At 34.8% G+C, this 19,590-nt stretch overlaps 3 protein-coding genes across 7 annotated transcripts; all 3 read right to left on the reverse strand.

The window, feature by feature from the left end:
- LOC118050087 (uncharacterized) lies at positions 1-7,979 on the reverse strand. 5 transcript variants are annotated; one of them, XM_035060321.2, is made up of 13 exons: positions 7,754-7,979; positions 5,459-5,516; positions 5,003-5,365; positions 4,706-4,917; positions 3,954-4,111; positions 3,782-3,866; positions 3,418-3,625; positions 2,521-2,613; positions 2,319-2,410; positions 1,526-1,643; positions 1,282-1,367; positions 786-837; positions 1-670 (listed from the first exon to the last, which is right to left on the reverse strand). In XM_035060321.2, exons 2-13 carry the CDS (start codon positions 5,465-5,467, stop codon positions 152-154), a joined length of 1,995 nt encoding a protein of 664 aa, XP_034916212.1. In that variant the 5' UTR covers positions 5,468-5,516; positions 7,754-7,979; the 3' UTR covers positions 1-151. The 5 variants fall into 5 exon arrangements, with proteins under 5 accessions (XP_034916212.1, XP_073264747.1, XP_034916209.1 ...); XM_073408646.1 differs by having other exon boundaries at positions 3,418-3,462; positions 3,565-3,625; positions 3,782-4,111; XM_035060318.2 differs by adding an exon at positions 6,264-6,459 and having other exon boundaries at positions 3,782-4,111.
- Positions 7,980-8,704: 725 nt separating this feature from the next.
- LOC118050086 (uncharacterized) lies at positions 8,705-10,508 on the reverse strand. The gene is made up of 3 exons (XM_035060315.2): positions 10,351-10,508; positions 9,755-10,046; positions 8,705-9,473 (listed from the first exon to the last, which is right to left on the reverse strand). The coding sequence occupies exons 2-3, from the start codon at positions 10,014-10,016 to the stop codon at positions 9,169-9,171; spliced, it is 567 nt and encodes a 188-aa protein (XP_034916206.1). The 5' UTR covers positions 10,017-10,046; positions 10,351-10,508; the 3' UTR covers positions 8,705-9,168.
- An 800-nt stretch (positions 10,509-11,308) lies between these two features.
- LOC118050084 (F-box protein SKIP31) lies at positions 11,309-14,922 on the reverse strand. Its single transcript, XM_035060312.2, has 9 exons — positions 14,725-14,922; positions 14,435-14,659; positions 14,282-14,355; positions 13,603-13,681; positions 13,041-13,151; positions 12,404-12,578; positions 12,191-12,309; positions 11,642-11,702; positions 11,309-11,543 (listed from the first exon to the last, which is right to left on the reverse strand). The coding sequence occupies exons 1-9, from the start codon at positions 14,806-14,808 to the stop codon at positions 11,473-11,475; spliced, it is 999 nt and encodes a 332-aa protein (XP_034916203.1). The 5' UTR covers positions 14,809-14,922; the 3' UTR covers positions 11,309-11,472.
- Between the last annotated feature and the right edge of the window lie 4,668 nt (positions 14,923-19,590).

Consider the following 19,590-nt stretch of genomic DNA (forward strand, 5'->3'; position numbering starts at 1 on the left):
TGCAACAATAAATCAGCGCTGACATTATTATTTAATGGAGGGCGTTGACTGTAAAGAGAATTAATTAATCATGAGAGGGATTCAGTCAATTAATACATCATAATCAACCACCATAATACGATTAACCTGATTCGGAATCCCACTCATCATCCTAGATGCCACCCGTAAGAGTACCAATCGCCTCGAAAATAAGGGAGGCTAATTGCTCATCCCGGGCACTAATGACAGTCCTCGCTGCACTAACCTCAATCAAGGCCTTGCTTGGTTCATGGATGTGTACGATCTCATCGCTTCCAGATTCAGCATCACTCATGCATCGTTCTACAGATCCCTTTACACCCATCCTTGACAGCACAGCAAGCAGCTTCTCCACATCTGGAAAACCCCAGTGCAGTAATGGCTTCTTTCTTGAGGACGATGATACCTGGTTGCCTGATAGTACCTGATGTTTGCCATGATCTATGAATAGCTGTCCTTCCAGTCTTGTTATATCCACGTCATCATGATCCAACTTTCTCCAACTGAACTGTGTAGCCAAGTTTGACGCAATCTCTAGATCCACACTGCCTTTCGATCTTGGCACACCTAATGTTTCATTTTCAGCATAGTAGAATACTGAGAATGAATGTGAGCCTGAAAACTTGATTTGTTCCCTCAAATCCTCTGGGAACTATGTTGTGCAGAAACGAGGAAGACAGAATTTAGTATAGAGATTGAAAAAATGTCAAATAAATACATAAATAATAAGCAGGAGGGACTACGGAAGAATGGGGAAGGGTTATTACCAGAACTTCTTTTGGCCGCAACATCTCTAACAAAGGTTGAGTTTTTTGCAACCTAAAAAAGAGCCAAAAGCAATGAAGTTCTCCTCTGCGTGTGTGTGTGTGTGTGTGTGTGTATTCAAAAAAAGAGGCAATGCACTTGAACTTTGTTTTTCCTCAAAAAAATACAGCAGCTTAGTGAATAAGCAAAGTAAACAAGCAGACAAATTTAAGTTATATAACATTCCTCAACACTGAGAAGACATTGAGCTGAGGAAAAAGAATCTTTCAATCCAGCTCAATTCAGGACAAAAAAATCTCCATGTGTTAAGAGTAATGCAAGGCCAGAAAGTGATCATTTACATTACAGAATCTGAAAAGCCTTAGAAGCCCTAGATAAAAAAAAATTTGCTTGACAGACAGAATCATGAAGCACAACTATTTACCATCCTCCTAAATTTTCAGAAAATGGATGTCTTGTAAGTGGGACCTAAACTATCATAGAAACAAAAAAGCTTACCTTGTTCCAGAAAGGAATGAGCACTGGAGAACTTTCATTGCCATTGGCTTGAAAGGCAAGAGAGCCATATCAGTATCTAGTCCATCCTGCAAGTAATCCATTCAATTAGCCATTTCATAAAAGTAGCCCCAACTAAATCACATAGAATGGACCCTTGTTTGAGTCCAAATGACATTGAAGTGAATGCAAAGAAAGAAAGTTCAATTCGGAATCAAATAAGATAATTCATAGAATGTTTGAGCACCTCCAAAACAAGCAAGGAGTTTTCATCCTCACGCCAACGTCGAAGCAAATGAACAACTGGACCGAGCCGCAGACTCCAGTGAGGAGAAAAAACAATGCATGGTTCCTGCCAATTGGTTCTAAGCACATGATGTCAGTTTGTGGAGAGAAAGGAATGTTATGTAAATTCATCAAAATCTGCTATATCACAAATTGTGCTTTTTTATAAGATACATCTTGCTTTCTGAATGAAGGGTAATTAATCCAAAGCTAATTAGAGGAAATAATGGCGAAGATATTAAAGATACAAAATGTTGGAAGAAACTTCCACTGCAGGGGTATTAATCCTAATCATTCTTATGGGAAGCACAATTCCAAATGTTTCAAAAGAAAGAGCTACTAGTGTTTTCACTCTTTAACAACCATCTTGTAACATGATGCCAGATAGTACCAATTATTTTTCTGGGAATACTACATAATCTAAATGTAGTTTCAATATGAATTTAAGTCCAACTACAACTGAAACAAAACTGAAATGCTCAGATGCTCTTTGCAAGACACTAGCTTAATGAGCAATTCTAACAAACCATAGGAAATAGTAATATATTTTCATTCACAAACACCAAGAAATGAGAAAGAATATTCCTGAGAACACCAGCTTTGCTTTATTAAACAATATTGAAAAATTCCTTACACTGAAGTGAAGATTGAAAATACTGACACCAAAGGTTGCATTAGTAAAAACTTTGACATTATCCTGTCACAGAGTCACCAACAAGAAATATATTTACATAGCAAGGCTAGTAGTTTCTTACAATAGTTCGGGTGAGTGAACATCAGGAAAGACATAAAGTTTCTCTCCTTTCATGAGCTCCGAGTGTGAAAACAGTGGCTCACCAGAAAATAGCTGCCAGGCCATCAAAAGCGAGAAACTTTTAACTTCTCCTATTTTTATTGTAACACCATTAATGGAAAGCTCTATGCAAACTAAACAAGGAAGACTCTGAACCCAGGTACCTTCTCTTGCCGCTCCTTGCATAACCATTCTGGTATGATATTGGTGAATGCCAGAAGTTCAGCTGCTACGGAAGAGATGACATATATTGGAACCTAAAGAATGATGAATAATTTGATTAAAATTTAAAGGAAGGCATATCAAGACTGGATTATTGAGATTATGATGCAGAAACAAATTGCTAGTTGCTCCTAATGGGTCTTTTGTGCATGTCGCCCCATCCTGAATCCCAAAACCTAGGATTCCCATCCTAAGAGGAAGAGGATGCTTCTGCATCAGATAGATAATGTCTTCTACAGTGAGGTAAATCTTCCTAACTATTCAGACACAAAATTCCCATATAATGTGTTTTTCCTTGATAGGCAGCTAGATACTTCATGACACAAGGCACATAAGCCATTCATTAAGTTACATGTATAAAAGATGCATACCCAGAAAAATAATGGAGTTTAAAGCCTAATTGAAAGAGGAAGGGGATGGGTTAGTTAAAATCATGCAAGCAATAGCCATATTGATTTTCTTTGGATTTTTTTTTTTTTTTTTTTTTGTATACAGAAAAATTATCAATGATTGATAATAAAAAATGGTTTTACAGAGCAGGCATGATGGATGGCATAAACCTCTTGTTATCCAAACATCGTGCATCAATATTTATTTAATAACGTCATGTTGTTTTTTGCTGAAGTTGCAATTTGTTGCTCTATTTATGTGGGATCCTAAAGCCCCTTCATTGCGGATACATCAAACCAAGAAAGAGAAAGCAAAAGCATATTAAAGTTTAACAGCAATTTTTTTTCCAGGTTCTGGACTTGTATTAAACTTTCTAAGTTTCAGCATTTTATTCATTATGTATTGAACTTTGCACATATCTATAGAGGAAATATGTTTTCATAGATTACCTTCATAGCTGAAGATTCAAGGTACACTGGTATCTGTTCCAACAGCTGCAGAACAATTCCAAGTTGATTTAAAGTAATAATGACAGAGCCACCAGCTGTAACAGAATCTACAACACATGAACAGATAAATGCCAGTTTCTCCCTTTCCTCTAAACTCTCATCATTATGCAATAAGCATTCTTTCAGTATCCGATCGTCGTTATCAGCACTGCAATCCCCGTTAGAAAAGCAGAACGTTCATTTGACCTTTCTAGTAATTACAAAATTAAGGACTACATGAATTCCTAATATCCAAGGACTGCAGTAAAGAATCTGGCTGATATTTCATCCAATATACTATAGTAAGGGTGTAGGGAGACATTACCTGGGAGTTGACGGATTGTAGGTAGTTGAAGCAGAGAGGTTATTATCATGTTCATCATTTGTCAAGACACCCTCAGATGAGAAGTCTGAATATAATATCAGATCATTACCTCGCAGAGCATGATAATCAAACTCCATTGCATTAACAGAGTAAAATTTAGAGCTTGAAATACATGCAATATTTCTTTTTGGACTATTTATAGTCCAATTACAGGAGCCTATTTCTAAGCCCGAGCTGAATGCTTTAATCAATAATGTCCCATTGTACCAGGCTTCTTCTGCATATTTAAGTGTTTGAACCTTCTTCACGCAGTCCTCCACATCCGCAGACCTGGACAACATCCTCTATCAAAATATATTTGAAGTTTTAGTCTAAAGAATATGCAACATACCCAAGCAGCATGCAAATTAAAATGGAAGTAGCATAACTGAGAAGATGCCAGTAATAACCACTTAAAGTAATGAAAACATCAAAAGGCCAGCCTAAGGAAATGATCAAACAACATTATTAATTTACCAGGGATCTGTAAACCTATGATCCATTTTACAAACAACACTCAAACTTAAATATACCTATCCACTGCCAAGCAGCTCTTTTTTTTAAGATAAAAGTTCCCCAGTAATTTTCTTTCCAAATTATAACTATGAGCACAAATCAACTTAGTACCGAACGATAGAGTAGAATAACACATGCAAAAACAGATCAGAAGAACTCCCAATCGACAGCATGTTATGCTGTCAGGGAAACTGAAATTTTATTCATTTCATTTTATTGTGCCATTTTTTCGCCATATAATTAGGTAAAAATAAGTGCAGTGCACGTGAAGGGAAAAAAGTGATCTATGGAAAAGGCTCAGCGTCAATTTTCCATGAAAATAGATTAATCGTAAAGCCTTACAAAAGCAATAACTTCAGTGTCAATTACCTGTACAGGGGCATCCATCCACCAAACTCTGTTCCATCTTTGCCTAGAGCTACTTGTCTCAATGCAGGTGAAAGCAGTTCAAGCTCCTCCCAGCTCATCCATTGAGGAGAACCAGAGTCAGATCCAAAAAAAAGATGGAATTCGTTATGCATTAAAACAAGATCCTCCATCATAAGCTGTCCAAGCCTTGTTGTTGCTTCAGTTGCATATATCTAAACAGTAGAACACAAAACTTGAACAAATTAAATAGCAAGAAAGGGGGTGGTTTCAAGCAAAAATATAGAAATATGCAGTTACCTTAGCAGAAAAGCCCTTGGTTTGAGTAAGAAAAGGGAGGGCAAGCATCCCCATTGTGCTTGAAATCAGTACAAGATCAATGGAAGAAGGATCCCAAAGGTGCAAATTATTGGGAGTTTTATACCAAGGCTGAGCACAGATCAAAGACTTTAGAATTTTCTGCCTCTTCCTCATATCCAAACAATTGTTGACAGCAAAATCATAAGTTTGCTCCCCCTCCTCCATTTTGGGTGATGGAGAAACAGGATAAAAGATTGTGAGAGCAGAAAGGTCCAAAGGGCAATCAAGTAATATCCTGAATCCACTCACATCAAGAATGTGACATGGTGGGAAATGGAAACCACTTCCTTTGCTCAAGCAAGTCTGCAAATAAACACTAATTAACACTTTTTTTATATAAATGAACTAACATAAAATCAGAATATATCTGAGAAACACACACAAATAGGGACTTACAAATTTCATGATTAAGAGAAAATATAATTAGGGTTTTGAGTTCACCCCCAGCCTCACCCTGCAAGAAGAAATTGCAAAACCGAGGCCAAATATGTCAGTAGGTTTGAGGTTATTTCTATCTTTGCTAGAAATTGTCAATAGCAAGGTCTAGGATCCTATTTTATATACCAGTGCCTGATTTTCCTCAAACAAATGGATTTTGTTTAAGATTTCACTTATTATTTAGTAATACTCGAGCCTTCCTATTTACAAGTCCAAGTCCAACTAGGTTACATATATTTTAAGTCAGTAAACATGTTTGTGATCTCTAAATTCCATCTGAAAGTTCAATGAAAAAATTCACAACATTTTCCTCACCCCCACAAAGTATCATGCTTTCTTCCAGGGAATGATCTTAACTGAGAGTTCATAAATCAACCAGAAATCAAATTTTCAATCAATCTGTAAGATTCCTCTAACAATAATCATCAAATAACCTTATAAAAGCAACAGCGTGTTATGACCTGTTTTCTTACTCCTCTCGCATGCATGCATACACACATACATTGTGGATTAAACCTTCCCCCTTTTTTATCCAGTTGATTTCATTTTACTCCTCAAATTATATAGTTTCTATCAAATTCTACCTGAAAATTTGTTCTATCAAATAGTTTGATTGTATATTTGATATTTTTCTGCCTTTCTTTTTGCTGTGTAGATCTAACCATGTTCCACTTCTATAGTTTAATGTTAATCAAGTAAATTGTAAAATTGAGACTTTATATCCGGTAGCAGGCTTGACCAGAGTAGATTCAAAGAGAAGAACCTGTTCGATAACAGCCGATTTTTGAACAATTTGAACAAAGTCAAAAGATTCCTAAAAGTAGTTCCTGACTCAAATCAGTCAACTATGGGCGGTAAAAGAGCTGGTAGTGAATCTTCGGCGCAAGCAGTAGGAGAAGAAGGCAGCACATGCCATAATAGTGCTGGTTTGGGGAACTCTCTCCTGGTGAATGGGTCCTCTGCTCCAAGGTTGCCAAATGATGATTTTAAAAGCCTTAATAACCCCCGAAACAAAGAGAACAGAGTGAAGGACTTGTCCTGAATAAAGCATTGACTCACAACCTTGTTGGTGATGGAATGGGCTAAACCCGCCTGCAGCATGGGGTCCAGCCAATAGACCTACCTATTAGGGTTAGGTGTTCTGGCGACGCATATGAGATGCGAAGTCCTGAGTGGAATGCATACGGGGGTTGGACCTAAACTCATGCCTTTTAGGATCTACTTCTGGGATTCAAGTGGCTTTTCATGCCCAATACAAGGGGGAGTGGACTAGGCTAGAGTTCTAAGAGAAGAAGAGAAGGAGAAGGTGGAAGGTGCTCCGTATTGCATTTGTTCAGGTTAGGTCAAGGACTCAGCCACCCTACTCATAGTAGTATTGAAGCTCATAACTCCTCTATGGGCACCATAATGCTTGACAGACACCATAGACTACGACCAATGCACTAGGATAAAGATAAAATTACAAAATTCTAACATACAGGTGTACAACGTAAACATCAATGCAAGTTCAACCCACTCACCAAGAAAACATGAAACACAAGTTCCTTAGATGGCGCAACTTGACGGTAGGAATAAGCAAAATTTTCAATTTAATTCTGACTTTCTGAAAAAAATCACAAAATATCAAATTGATACAAGGTACTTTACCCAATCTTAATCACCAAGTAAATACAAACATGGCATCCATTGACGCTGTCAATAGTGTATTCCTTTTCTTTTTGTCAAAGACTCTCTATCTCTAATGATCACCGAAATAGATTTGGTTGTGCATGTTGTTTTCAGTTTATCAATAAGAAATTAGAATAATGTAATTCCATTTTTTCAATTAAGAAATATAGCAATGTTATTATATGAAAATAATGCAAAATAACACTGTTATTTCCACACACAAAAAATAACTAACTTAAGAAAAAATTAAATGAAACCGCCAACAATAATGGAAAAAAGACGTATAAATACCATTGCACCAAACCTAAATCCCTATTTAATTATATCGAAAATGCATATTCCGAGCAGAACTAGACTGCAAAACCAGATGAAATCAGCAAACACTAAAATATTGACCAAGCCATTAATCTCACAACAATAATAATAACAATAAGAAAACCTAATACTCCAAATTGACAGTAAGAAGGCTTTCCTAAGCTCTAATCACAGCCTAAATAAAACAGACTCTCGCGAACAATTAAAATAATTAAAATAGATCGATGAGATTTAAATCAAAAGTGAAGTAATTGAATTAGGGAAAAATACCAGTTTTGACAACTGGGCAACTTTTCTTGCATTCTTGACGGCACTTCTTAAGCTTGCATCTGTCGGAGGTTACTATAGCTACACGCGTCAATTGATTTGCCATCTCTCCCTGTTTTTTTTTTTTCTTCTTTATTTGATTTTGACTCCAAAGAGAAATTAAGAAGAAGAAGAAGAAGAAGACAAGGAGAAGATACGCGTGCTGGGAACGCGCATTATAATTATAATTATAATAATTTTTTGTTACCTTGAGAACTTATAGAGGTCAATCAAAATAATTAACACGGTCTAGTTTAACTGGTTATTAATTTAAATTTATTTTTTAGAGATTAATAGTTTATTATAATAAAAATAAATAATTAATAATTAAAATAAAAGGTATTTAAAAAAAACATAAAAAACACTATTCTAATAAATAATATTTTGTAAAGCATATTATTTTTATTAGGAGTAGCCTTTTCCTTTTTTGTAATAATAAATTGAAAATAGGCCAATCCAATTTCATTTTCGAATTGCATTATTTTTTATTTTATTTCAGAAATGAAACTACGCCACTGTGCACACACTTGTCATGCAAATCGGTATTGACATTGCAATGGAGGAGTGGCCTTGACTGTAAACAGAATTATTAATCATTAAGAGGGACTAAGCTAAACAATACATCAGAGTACAGGGATAACACATGTAGTTTAACCCTTGTATTGGGCATGTCAGCCAGGGGGAGTGGAAAAGGCTACTCCTAATAAAAATAATATGCTTTACAAAATATAGCAGCACATGATCAGCCAGCATGGATAAACTAATCAAGGCTTCATATGCAGTAGATTACAATTTGCATTTTACACAAAACCAAAAATTTTAAAAAATATCTCGAACACGCATAAATCCCACTTATAATTGTTCTTCAAACTACTATTTTTTAAAAAACAGCTACCGCGGTGCAAAACACAATGGTGAAAGAAAAAGCCATCAAACTCTGTTAAGCTCCTTCCTATTGGTAAAATTAAACAAGACACGAATCATTCCTGAGTGACAATTGAGGGAGGAAAGCAGAACAAAAGGCTTTTCTATTACAGTCAACAATCTGGGAAACCCTATCCGCCGCCGCCGCAGCAGCAAGCAGCAAACGTAGGTTAATTTGCCTGCCAACAAAACCCAAGGTGAAGAACTCACATCATGGCCCCGTGACAAGGAACTGTGATCGATGACGGGCTACCTATGAACAGGGTGTACAAAATATGTATTGGAAGCACAAATCAAACATATATATATTATGTTTATGTTGGACCAGCAATGTAATCATCAAAGTCAGCTAAAAAGGTTAGCTGGAGATGGTAAAAAGGAAGATTTATTCAAAGAAACCAGAATCTACAAATGCGTAGCCAATCAAGACTAAATCCAGTTGACATGCAGGATGATCACTTCCACTTCTTAAATTTCCCTCCTCCGTGCTTCTTCCCAAACTTCCCACGCTTGAACTTTCCACCATGGTGCTTGCCGCCGTGCTTGAATTTTCCATGACCACCACCATAGCCTCCGCCGTAACCACCATGACCTCCACCGTAACCACCTCCGCCGTAACCACCATGGCCTCCACCGTAACTACCATGGCCTCCGCCGTAACCACCACGGCCTACACCTTGAAGCGCATGGGCACCATAAGCTGCTGCAGCAGCAGCAGCCCCCCCAGCAAGCAACCCCCCAAGGCCCCCACCACTATGTCCTGAAAACATAAAGGAACGAGACTCATCTACATATAGGACACCGTAACATACACAGTTGACAAAATATCCAGGAAATAAATAAACATCTCATCCCCCGATTTTTCTTTCGGGAAAAAGATAATACTAGGCCTAAGATTTTCATAGTAAGACTTGTATGCAACCATGACCCCGGCAACCAGAAATATTAGAGAATTATTAAACTTATATTCATTTTTCTTTCTCTCTCCCTCTCTCTCGGCAGTTTAAACTATTGCAAAGATTGAGGAAATGAACAAGATACCTGGTTGGTGGGGAGCAGATGGGCCAGGAGGATAACCAGATGGTGGGTATGCACCGGGAGGGTAACCAGCGGGAGGGTAGCCCTGCGGGGGATACCCTTGGGGTGGATAACCTTGCGGAGGATAACCTTGAGGAGGATAACCTTGAGGAGGATATGCTCCAGGCTGTGGAGGATATCCAGAAGCACCATGACCAAAACCATGACCAAAGAGACCTTTTTCCTGCTCGTCACCATTCTTGTTCTTATCTTTTCCACCTCCCATGTTTTGTCAGGGAAGAATAACAAACTGTGCCTGCATATTTTGTTACAAAATTAAAAAAAGAAAAAACTGTTAGTTTGTCTGCAGATATCTTCACACTTAAATCAAAGGGATTGAATCTCGTTGAAAGTCTCAAATACAAGCTATTAAAAACGATCATGGATGATTGTTAATTGGAGTGAAATAGCAAATTAAATCAAATCCTGAAGAAAACTAAAAATCACTGGAAAAATAAAATCTCAAAAGGATTGAATTGATTTCAAGAAATTGTAATAATAGACGACAGAGAGAGTAAGGAGGGGAGGGGAGGGGAGGGGGGAGAGATGCATTATCGTACCGATTGAGATAGCGGTGTTGTGATCGAGATCGAAGACTTCTTTTCTTAAGACAGAAACAAACTGTTGAGACCTTCCCATGGCTCCTTCTATATATACTACTTCTTTAGGTTGATGATATTAATAATCAATAACGACTCGTCTCATCCACTCCTCCTCTCACGCGTTTATTTTACGCGGATTTGACACGTCTTTTTTTAATATAAGCTAATCAAAGCACAGCACTGCACTCTCCCTTTCCTTGGCAAATGGCATGCATGAACCCGAGGATTCCGCTCCTCCCCTTTTTTTTATCTCGTTACCTTCACAGCTTCTGTCCATTTCTTCTCAGAACTTTATTGATAAATAGTTAAATATTACGAGTGTGGTTAGTAAAAAAAAAAAAAAAACTTTTAAAAAACATCAATATTACGAAAGCACGAGTTCCTTGGAAGGATGGAGCAGCTTGATTGTAGGAAAAAGCAAAATTCTCAATTTAATTCTGAATTCTTGAGGGAGAAAAAAGGAAGAATAACCACAAAATATCAAATTGATACAAAGTGCGTTGCCTGATCTTAAATCACCAAGCCGACACAAATCCATGGTGTATTCCTTTCCTATTTGACAAAGACTTCCAACCTCTAATGATCATCGAATTGGATTCGGTTGTCATTTCGTTTTCATTTTATCGGGGAAAAAAACCTCGACTAATATAACACCTTTTTTTTTATAATGAAATATAGCAATTTTATTTTAAGAAAATAATGAAAAAAAAAAAAAAAAAACAGTTATTTTGCCCAAGCCAGACGAAATCAGCAAACATGATATCCCAAAATTTTGCCCATGCCATTATCTTTTTCCCGGCACTGAAGTAGCAAGAATGACCACAGCATATTCAGGCAAATCTAAGACGCGTGAAGCCACCCTGTAAATTTACATCAAAGCAGAGACAGAAGAAAGAAAGTGAAAGAAGAGGTGGGATTAAGGAACAAACTCTCCCTTTGAATCAAAGGATAGAACTTCTACATACATGCAACTGTTGGATAAGCAAATCTTAAGTACTCATATGTTCATCTGATGACATCCACTGCCATTTCCATACATTTCAGCTGATCCATCCACCTCACAGAGATCAAAGATTAGGATCAGCAAAACCTCAAAGCAGCTTCTAGCTCCTTATCATCATCACAGTTATATCCCAGCAGATAAGCCCGTGCTGTTACATATACAAACACAAATATGAGATCCATGTACAAAGAACTTTTTGCAGAAATAAGAAGCGCATGGAGCTGCATTCAAAGCAGATTCAATTACCAAAACGACCAGATCCCATGAATGGCTCTGCTTCATCAGTCATGCCGCCTTGTTGCTGGTCCTAAATATATAGAAGGGAAAAGAGGAATTAGAAACAAATATGAAGTGGAGATGCCACTAGCCGTTTCTTATCAGAGGGGGGTGCAGAAAAGTATGCTACGACGCAATGTGAACCATTAACCTGTAAAATTCAGGATTGGGTTCATTTCATTTTACCCCTTGAAATAAATGGTAGCTATCAATTTTTTATTCAAATGCTTGTTCTCTATCAAGTAACCCCTAACATTTCATCTATTTATCAACAAGGTCATTTTTTACACAGGGTAAAATGAAATTAACCAACTCAGGGGGTAATTGATAGAAAATAAACTCTTGGGAAGAAATTGATAAACTCATACTTCAAGGGGGTAAAAAAGAAATTAATCCTTAAGTATAACCTCCTCCCACTGACTTCTGACAGGAATGGTCTTTCTTCTCTGCCTTATTGTGGGGGTGGGAAGCTGGTATTCTATTACGGAATGTACGAGCCAGAGGAAAATTTTAACTTACGGGATCAGGTTCCATTTCAGATGGCAAGAGCCACCTATCAAAGCAATGCCCAGATATTGTACAGACCAAAAGCTCATTTGTAGGGTCCATAATGACTTCTCTGCATGTATCATCACACACTGAAACAGAGAAACATGAAATTAATCACCATGCAGTGACATCATTAAATAAAAGAACATTTGCACAAATTTTTTTTAAAAAAAAAAATCCTACCATGAACATTTCCAGTTTTCTCACAAACAAATACATCTCCAAGCTTGAAATAAGAACAAGTTTCTCCAGAACAAGCATGATCAGTGACCACCTTATCAGTCAGGCCTCTGCGGCTTTTCCATGTAGATACCTGATCAGCAATGGTCTTGTCAAGAATTATGCGGTCATCCTTCACCTTCACATGGTAAACAAATAAATGAGAGATAAGACACAAAACAGAACATAACTTTTCCATAATGCTGCATATCCACTATCAAGCGGATAAACAAACTACTGTCAAGCATGCACATCCCTGAATCTGCTATTAGATGCTCATACGACAGAGACCTCAGAGCTAATCTAGAATTTGTAAAAGATTAGCTGTTTCACAAAGCAGGGCAGCCCTTAAAATAATAATAATAAATTAAAAATTAGTGTTATTCTTCAGTCAATATAGGTGGGCTAAGACTTTTTAACTTTTAGGATTTTTTGATCAGAGAATCGTATAATCTAAAGCCTATTCAGAATAAACATTTCGTTCCATGAAAAATAACTAAAGGCCGGGAGCAACATCAACAAACAGTAACAAACTCCTCCATGACATTAGAGAGAGAGAACGAGAAGATGAAAAAGGGTTCAAGCAACAACAGCCTGTTACCTGTGAAGGAAGAGGTGCTTGGCTTCTCTTTGCTGCATTCATTTGAACATAATATTCTTTAAACTCCGGTGGGCAGTTCCTAACAAGCTTAACCATGTCCTCTTCATCACGCTGCAAAACGTAAAGGCAAAGCTTCAATAACACTGTTACCCCAGCTTTAACTCATTGTGGGGGTGCTATGATGCTGAAAAGTAACAATAGAAATATCCTAAAACCTAAACTGTTGAGCAGCTTTTAACACGAAGGAGGAATCTATGTTGATTTCTTAGAACTGGAACAGGATCAATACACGTGGTTAAGCAAAATGTTGATCATGGATGAAATGTTGGACTGCAAGCTAGAGGGATTTATGGTGGTACATAGCAAAACAGCTATTGAGTTTAATTTTCATTTTTAAGATTCCCACTGGCAGTTAACCAAATGAAACTAGAGGTCTGCGCTGCTATTGCTTCAGAGTTCAGACTTTTGAGGGAGTTATTTATATCACTTGCAATGGAGGAGGTTTCTGAGATAACTTTTTATTTAGTTCACTTTTACATGGAGAGAAAATTGAAGGAGCCACCTGAATGTACAGCTTCTTCCAAGCATTCTCGCATAACTTTGTAGCAGGGGGCAACAAGAAACCCCATCGCATGCAATACCTGCCAAATTTTGGGAAATGAGAAGCATGTCCTTGACTGGATGATACAAATATATATGAAGAATGCATAGCTGAAGTACAAAATATATCAACAAGAACATAGAGGGAAATTGATTGAAGCAGGAATAGAATTGCAAAGATTATCACGTTAAAATTAAACTCGTAGCTACTGGCGGGGGGCAGGAAAAAAAAATCAAGTCCAAAGTGGAAGAACAGGGGGCGTTGTTGGATTTCTGAAAAGAGAAAGCCATCATTTGAAATCAATAATGAAAAAAAGTAACAAACGGTAGCACAAAAGTAACAAACTTTGGTAGCACAAATCAGTGTTCTCTATCACTCGCAGGAGAGATGAAAAAGAAATATGGAGAATCAATAGTATTGTTTTTATTTTTATTTTAAATCATATTCCTATAAAATCTTTGAAAAGAAGTGTGGAAAACACAAGAACACGGGTTTATAAAAACCCCAAGCTAAAGTCATAAAGAAAGAAAAGCAAGAGGGAAAACAAGACCTGGATGCTAGAATTCAATCAATGTGAAACATGAAATGATACCGATACCGATACTAGTAGGAAAGAAAAGAAAAAAAGAGAAGTACAGACAGGCGACGCCATAAGGACTCGTCAGAGGCTGCGAAATTCAGAAATCTACAAACTAGAGAGCAAGCTATGAGATCCTGCGAGAAATATATAAATATTTTGGATCATTAGCAACAAATAAATACATAAATAAATAAAAATAAGAACAAGTGCTACCTCAGAGGAAAGGAATTTGAGGATGTGAGGAAAGAGCTCAGGAGGGATCTTGCTCAAAATGCCACTCTTTATCCTCCTTTGCTCACCCTTGTTATTATTATTATTATTAGCTTTCTTTTTCTGATTTTGCTCCTTCTCTTCTTCTTGTGTTTCCTGGAAACGAACTCTCTTGCCTTTTGGTTCAATTTCTTCCTTCTTTGCCTCCTCTGTCTCCTCCTCCTCCTCCTGCAAGTCAATGATAAGACTTTTAAAACAATCCAAAATGTCGAAATTAAATAAACTAAGGATACCTGATCTTGATCGGAGACTTCAGAGAGGACCTCCGATTCCAGGAACTTGGCCAAAATCTCGTCTTCCTCGTCTGAGATCGTCATGCGGGGATCTGCGATTGACTTTCCGGTATATTCGCCGGCGATTGGGAATGGGTCCTTGAATGGAGTTTTTAATAATAATTAAAAAAAAAAAAAAAAAAAAAAAAGCTTCGTTGAGTTGCGTGATAGATGTTAGATACGAGGAAGATAAGCCTAGTAGCCACCAACACGACCCACCCGCCCACGTTCGATTATCGGGTGGGTCGGGTACAGATGTAGTGCATTTTGTTTTAAAAAATATGAAAAAACATTAAAAAAAAAAAAAACACTTTTAACCAAAAAAATTCTACTTTTGTAATTTAAAAATTTGTAATGTTGCCTTTATTGTTTCCATAACATTCCAATATAACCCATAGCCATCGAATATCATACTTTTAAACTTTAGTTTTTGAGTTTTTTATTATTATTTCTAAGTGTTTTTGTGAGATATTATAAAATTTAAAAAGATTATAAATGAAAAATTAAGAAAAAAAGTAGGAAAATAGAATTATCATTTTTAGGAATATATAGAATTATCATTTTTATTTTCCTATTGTTTTTCTTATATATATATATATATATATATATATATAAACTCTCTTTCTGCACTATCTCATGCACTCAATAAAGAGATGAATAGCATAATAGTTGATATTAAAAACAAATTACATAAAAGCAAACATGGTTTAAATATAATTATAAGTTAATTTATAGGTAATTTATGTTTAGAATATGATTGAGATGTTTCGGACAATAGTAAAGATTATTTTAAAAAATAATTATTTTAAAATATATTAAAATAATATTTTTTTTATTTTTAAAAATTTATTTTTGACATCAATATATTAAAACGATCCAAAAACACCCAAAAAATTAATTTAAAGTAAAAAAAAAATCCCAATTTTTTAACAAGCGTGGTTGGACCTATTAGTTTGATATGTTATGTAGTCAATCAGTTAGTTACACATGGTATTATTATATTCATGTAAATCTATGTTTATTATTAATAAAGTCTGAATTTATCTTAACTATTCATATAATATTATATTAATGAATCTAGTATTTGATTTATAAATCAAGAGTAAAAATAAAGCTTTTGGGACAAAAATATTTTACAAAAAAAATTATAAATTTATTATAATTATGAGATTCGTATTGCATCAAAGTATTGTTCCTAAATTATTCTTAGTTGATGTTCTTTTAAATACTGTACATTCATTAGAGCTGTAGAGATTGGTGCATATTATTATTTTTTCTTTATGAAAGGAACCAGTTATTCTCATAAACTAAGGTATAAGGGATACCTAGAATTGATATGTAAGTGTTAGTCATAAGACATATACACTGAATTAACTCGGATCAGAATTTCTTATGAAGAGATCACTTATGTCTATGAAAAAGCTCATGTGACAATTGTGTATGTGATCATTAGACTTGAGATTATTAAGTTAACTTATATAGAATGTTATACTTTAATCATGTTACATGTTATCTTAATCGAGATAACGAAAAGGCAGGCATTACTATATGAAGGTACTTGAGTGATCAAGAGATGACTCATCACCCTAGATGAATTAGAAAAAGTGTTTCATTTGTTCTTAAATAGTATTAATTGAGGAATCATTGGCTAATATGGAATGATATTTGAAAAAGGTTTCAAATCTTATTCAAATGATCAATAACTATCATGTAAAAAACAAATACAATTTAACATGGTAGACATACTCCATGCTTTAATGTTAAATCATAACATTATTGATGAAATGATAGTAATTACACTAAGAAACTAGTCACTGAAAGGTTAAGTTAAATTACTAATGATTTTTTTAATATTTATGGGATCATGACATGCTGATAGATAATGCACATTATCTTTAAATATAATTAATCAATTGTTGAATTGATGATAAATTAAATTATTTAATTTATTTAATTCTATTTAAGTAGAATTATAATTTATATTTGAGCCAACATATTAGAAACCTAACAAGTCACACATATTAAAAATTATTAGTTAGAAATTAAATTGAGATGATTTAATTAAGTATGACTTGATTAAAATATATTTTAGAAATTAAAAATTATGATATAATTAATATAGGGATTATATTTCCAAACTTAGAAAATCAAGTAAGGACTTGATTAAGTTAATTTTTAAAATTATTCTGAATTAATATATGTATATTATTCAAGGGACAAATTCATTTACTAATTTATAGGGTTTTTTAGATTTTCCTATAAATAATAAGATATGTCTTTTATTTAGAGGTGGTTGTCTGCTAAACACAAAATTACATAAAGTCACAAAATAGAGAGCTAGCACTCTAGGCATAACAATTTCTATTCTAATAAAGATTTAGAAGATTTTTAACTGGTAGTTCATGTTAATTATCGTTAGAGACTGGATAATTGGACAACTTGTGGTTTGCAACAATCCAGCCCTTAAAAAATTATTCAAAGCCAAAAAAGATAAGATCTTTACGTAATAAATCTTTAAATAATTCTAGATCTGCCTAATGAAATCCCAGGGAATCCTGAATAATTTTATTTTATTGTGTTCCACTGTGTATATACTATTCGAGAACCCAACAGAACTGCGCTCCTAAACACCCCCTTAATATTATTATCAAAGGTTTTAACTATACTGTAATTTCAAAAGTGAGAACTCACCAAGAAATTTATAGAACAATTACTTTTTTAACCACTTCTTTGTAGATAGTGAGTTGACCAAACTAGTGACTATACCAGAAACTCCATTAAGGCTTTTTTAAGTGCCCTCCAAACCTACAGCTTGCATTACCGCCATTGTATGTTAGTTAAGGGAGTATGAGATCCATGAGGATGGTTTAGGATTATGTTGGTCCTAATTACCAAGAAATATTGATGTGCTGGTATTTTCTCCTTGTGGATTGATGAAACTAAATATTGATAGAGCTCGTAAGAGAGTTCACTGGCAAGGTTACAATAGTTGAGATGTTAAACGATCATGTTATGTGTGGTTGAAAGGTTTCTTTTATCACATTGAGGAGCATGGGAACAAGGTCATAAGAAGATTATTCTTGAAGTTGATTCAAAATTAGTAGTGGATTTAATTGACCATGATCAATCTAGTTAAGGAACCTTTTCCCAATTCCTAATCGGTCTACTCTATTCTTAATTTCATCCAATGCCTTGGCTAGTACAGCTGCAATATGTCCATTGCTAGGCAAATCATAGTTTGTATTGGTTGGCATCTCATGGTCACTCTTTAAACATTAAGATTTTTTATTTTGACAATGCGGTATATTTTAGTGTTGATTTAGAATATTTTAATTAAAAGTTAAGTAAATATTAATATTTTTAAATTTATATACATGTTTATGCACTAAAAAAATATTACTTTACAAAAAGATTTGATGAAAATGTTTATGGACAAAAAAAAAATTGAGTCTTTAGATTCAAAATTTTAGGTTTAGTACTTAGATTATCAACAACTGGGCAAATTAATATATTGTCATTCACATTGCACCACCACACAATGCACTTTGTAGTGTAATATTCATATAAACCATGCATTTTTTTCATTTCAATCAACAAAATTTTAATATTTGCAATTTCATCCTTCTAAGTTACATTAGCATTGTTTTTTTTTTTTTTTTTAACATTTCTTTCAATTATCTCGCATGCATTGAGTTTTAAGGGATATTCAAAGATTAATTGAATTTTGATTTTGCAAAATCAGATGAATTGGAGTTGAAAATAGAAATTAAAAGAAACAGAACTAGTTTTAACAAAGAACAACAAAACATGCCTCATTTAGAATTTCACATGGAAAACTTCCATCTGATCCTTTAAGTTTTAGTTTTCTTATTAGTTAGTCCTTGTTGTTTTGGCAATTCATGTTTCGATACCACACTATATTTTCTTTATGTTTCAATCCATGGATGTTGAGAAAGCAGAGAGAGTTGTTGGAAAATATTGAGGAGAAAGAAAATGCTAGGATAACTACATTCTAGCTATCAAAAATGTTGATTTTTTCCCCAATGAATTCATCTTCTCAAAAGAAGTTTAATAGAGGTGATATTTTCCTATAACCATGCAAGAAAAAGTAGATCAAGGTTCATTAATTTTTTTAATTCATTAATTTTTCATATTTTAGGAATTAGGTGTCATGGGGTTGGCAACGAGTTTATTGAGGTTGCAATGCCTTTTTCAAGTGCTTTTAAGTGGAAACAAGCTAAAAAAAATAAGTTTTTGGACTCCAAAAACTTAGAGCTTGATTTTCTAGTCACCAGAGATAACTAAAAAGTAGTCCAACAGGCAATAGATTGTTTGCCACAACAAATGATTTGTTTCCCATTTATATAAAAATGTAATGCTTGGCATTTTGTTTTTGTTAAATTAGGTGAATTCTATGTTACTTGCAATAGTAGATGATATGTCATCTACTGGTTGAATTCCAACCATCTCAGGTGCCCAGAAAGTTGGGTTCCAACTTTTAGATCTCACCAAACTCATTTCAACTTTAAAACATCTACAAAACTCCCAAAAAATCTCAATAAACCCATAACTAACCTTAAATCAGCCTTTTGTCGATAAAAAAGTAAAAATTAACCCTAATTTTATTTTTCCAAGTCCTAATCTATTTTTTTCGACAAGATGGACTAAAAACACTTCAATAGCACTCTTTTATAAAATAGAACTCATTGACACTAAAATCAACTTCTTTTATTGTCGAAATGTGGTCAACCGACAACATTCTCTATTCTCCATTGTTTTTCAATAACTTTTCTATGTCAAACTTAGGGATTGAAACATGAATAAAAT

This window comes from Populus alba, chromosome 4 (assembly GCF_005239225.2).
Source record: "Populus alba chromosome 4, ASM523922v2, whole genome shotgun sequence".
Classification (NCBI taxonomy): Eukaryota; Viridiplantae; Streptophyta; class Magnoliopsida; order Malpighiales; family Salicaceae; genus Populus; species Populus alba.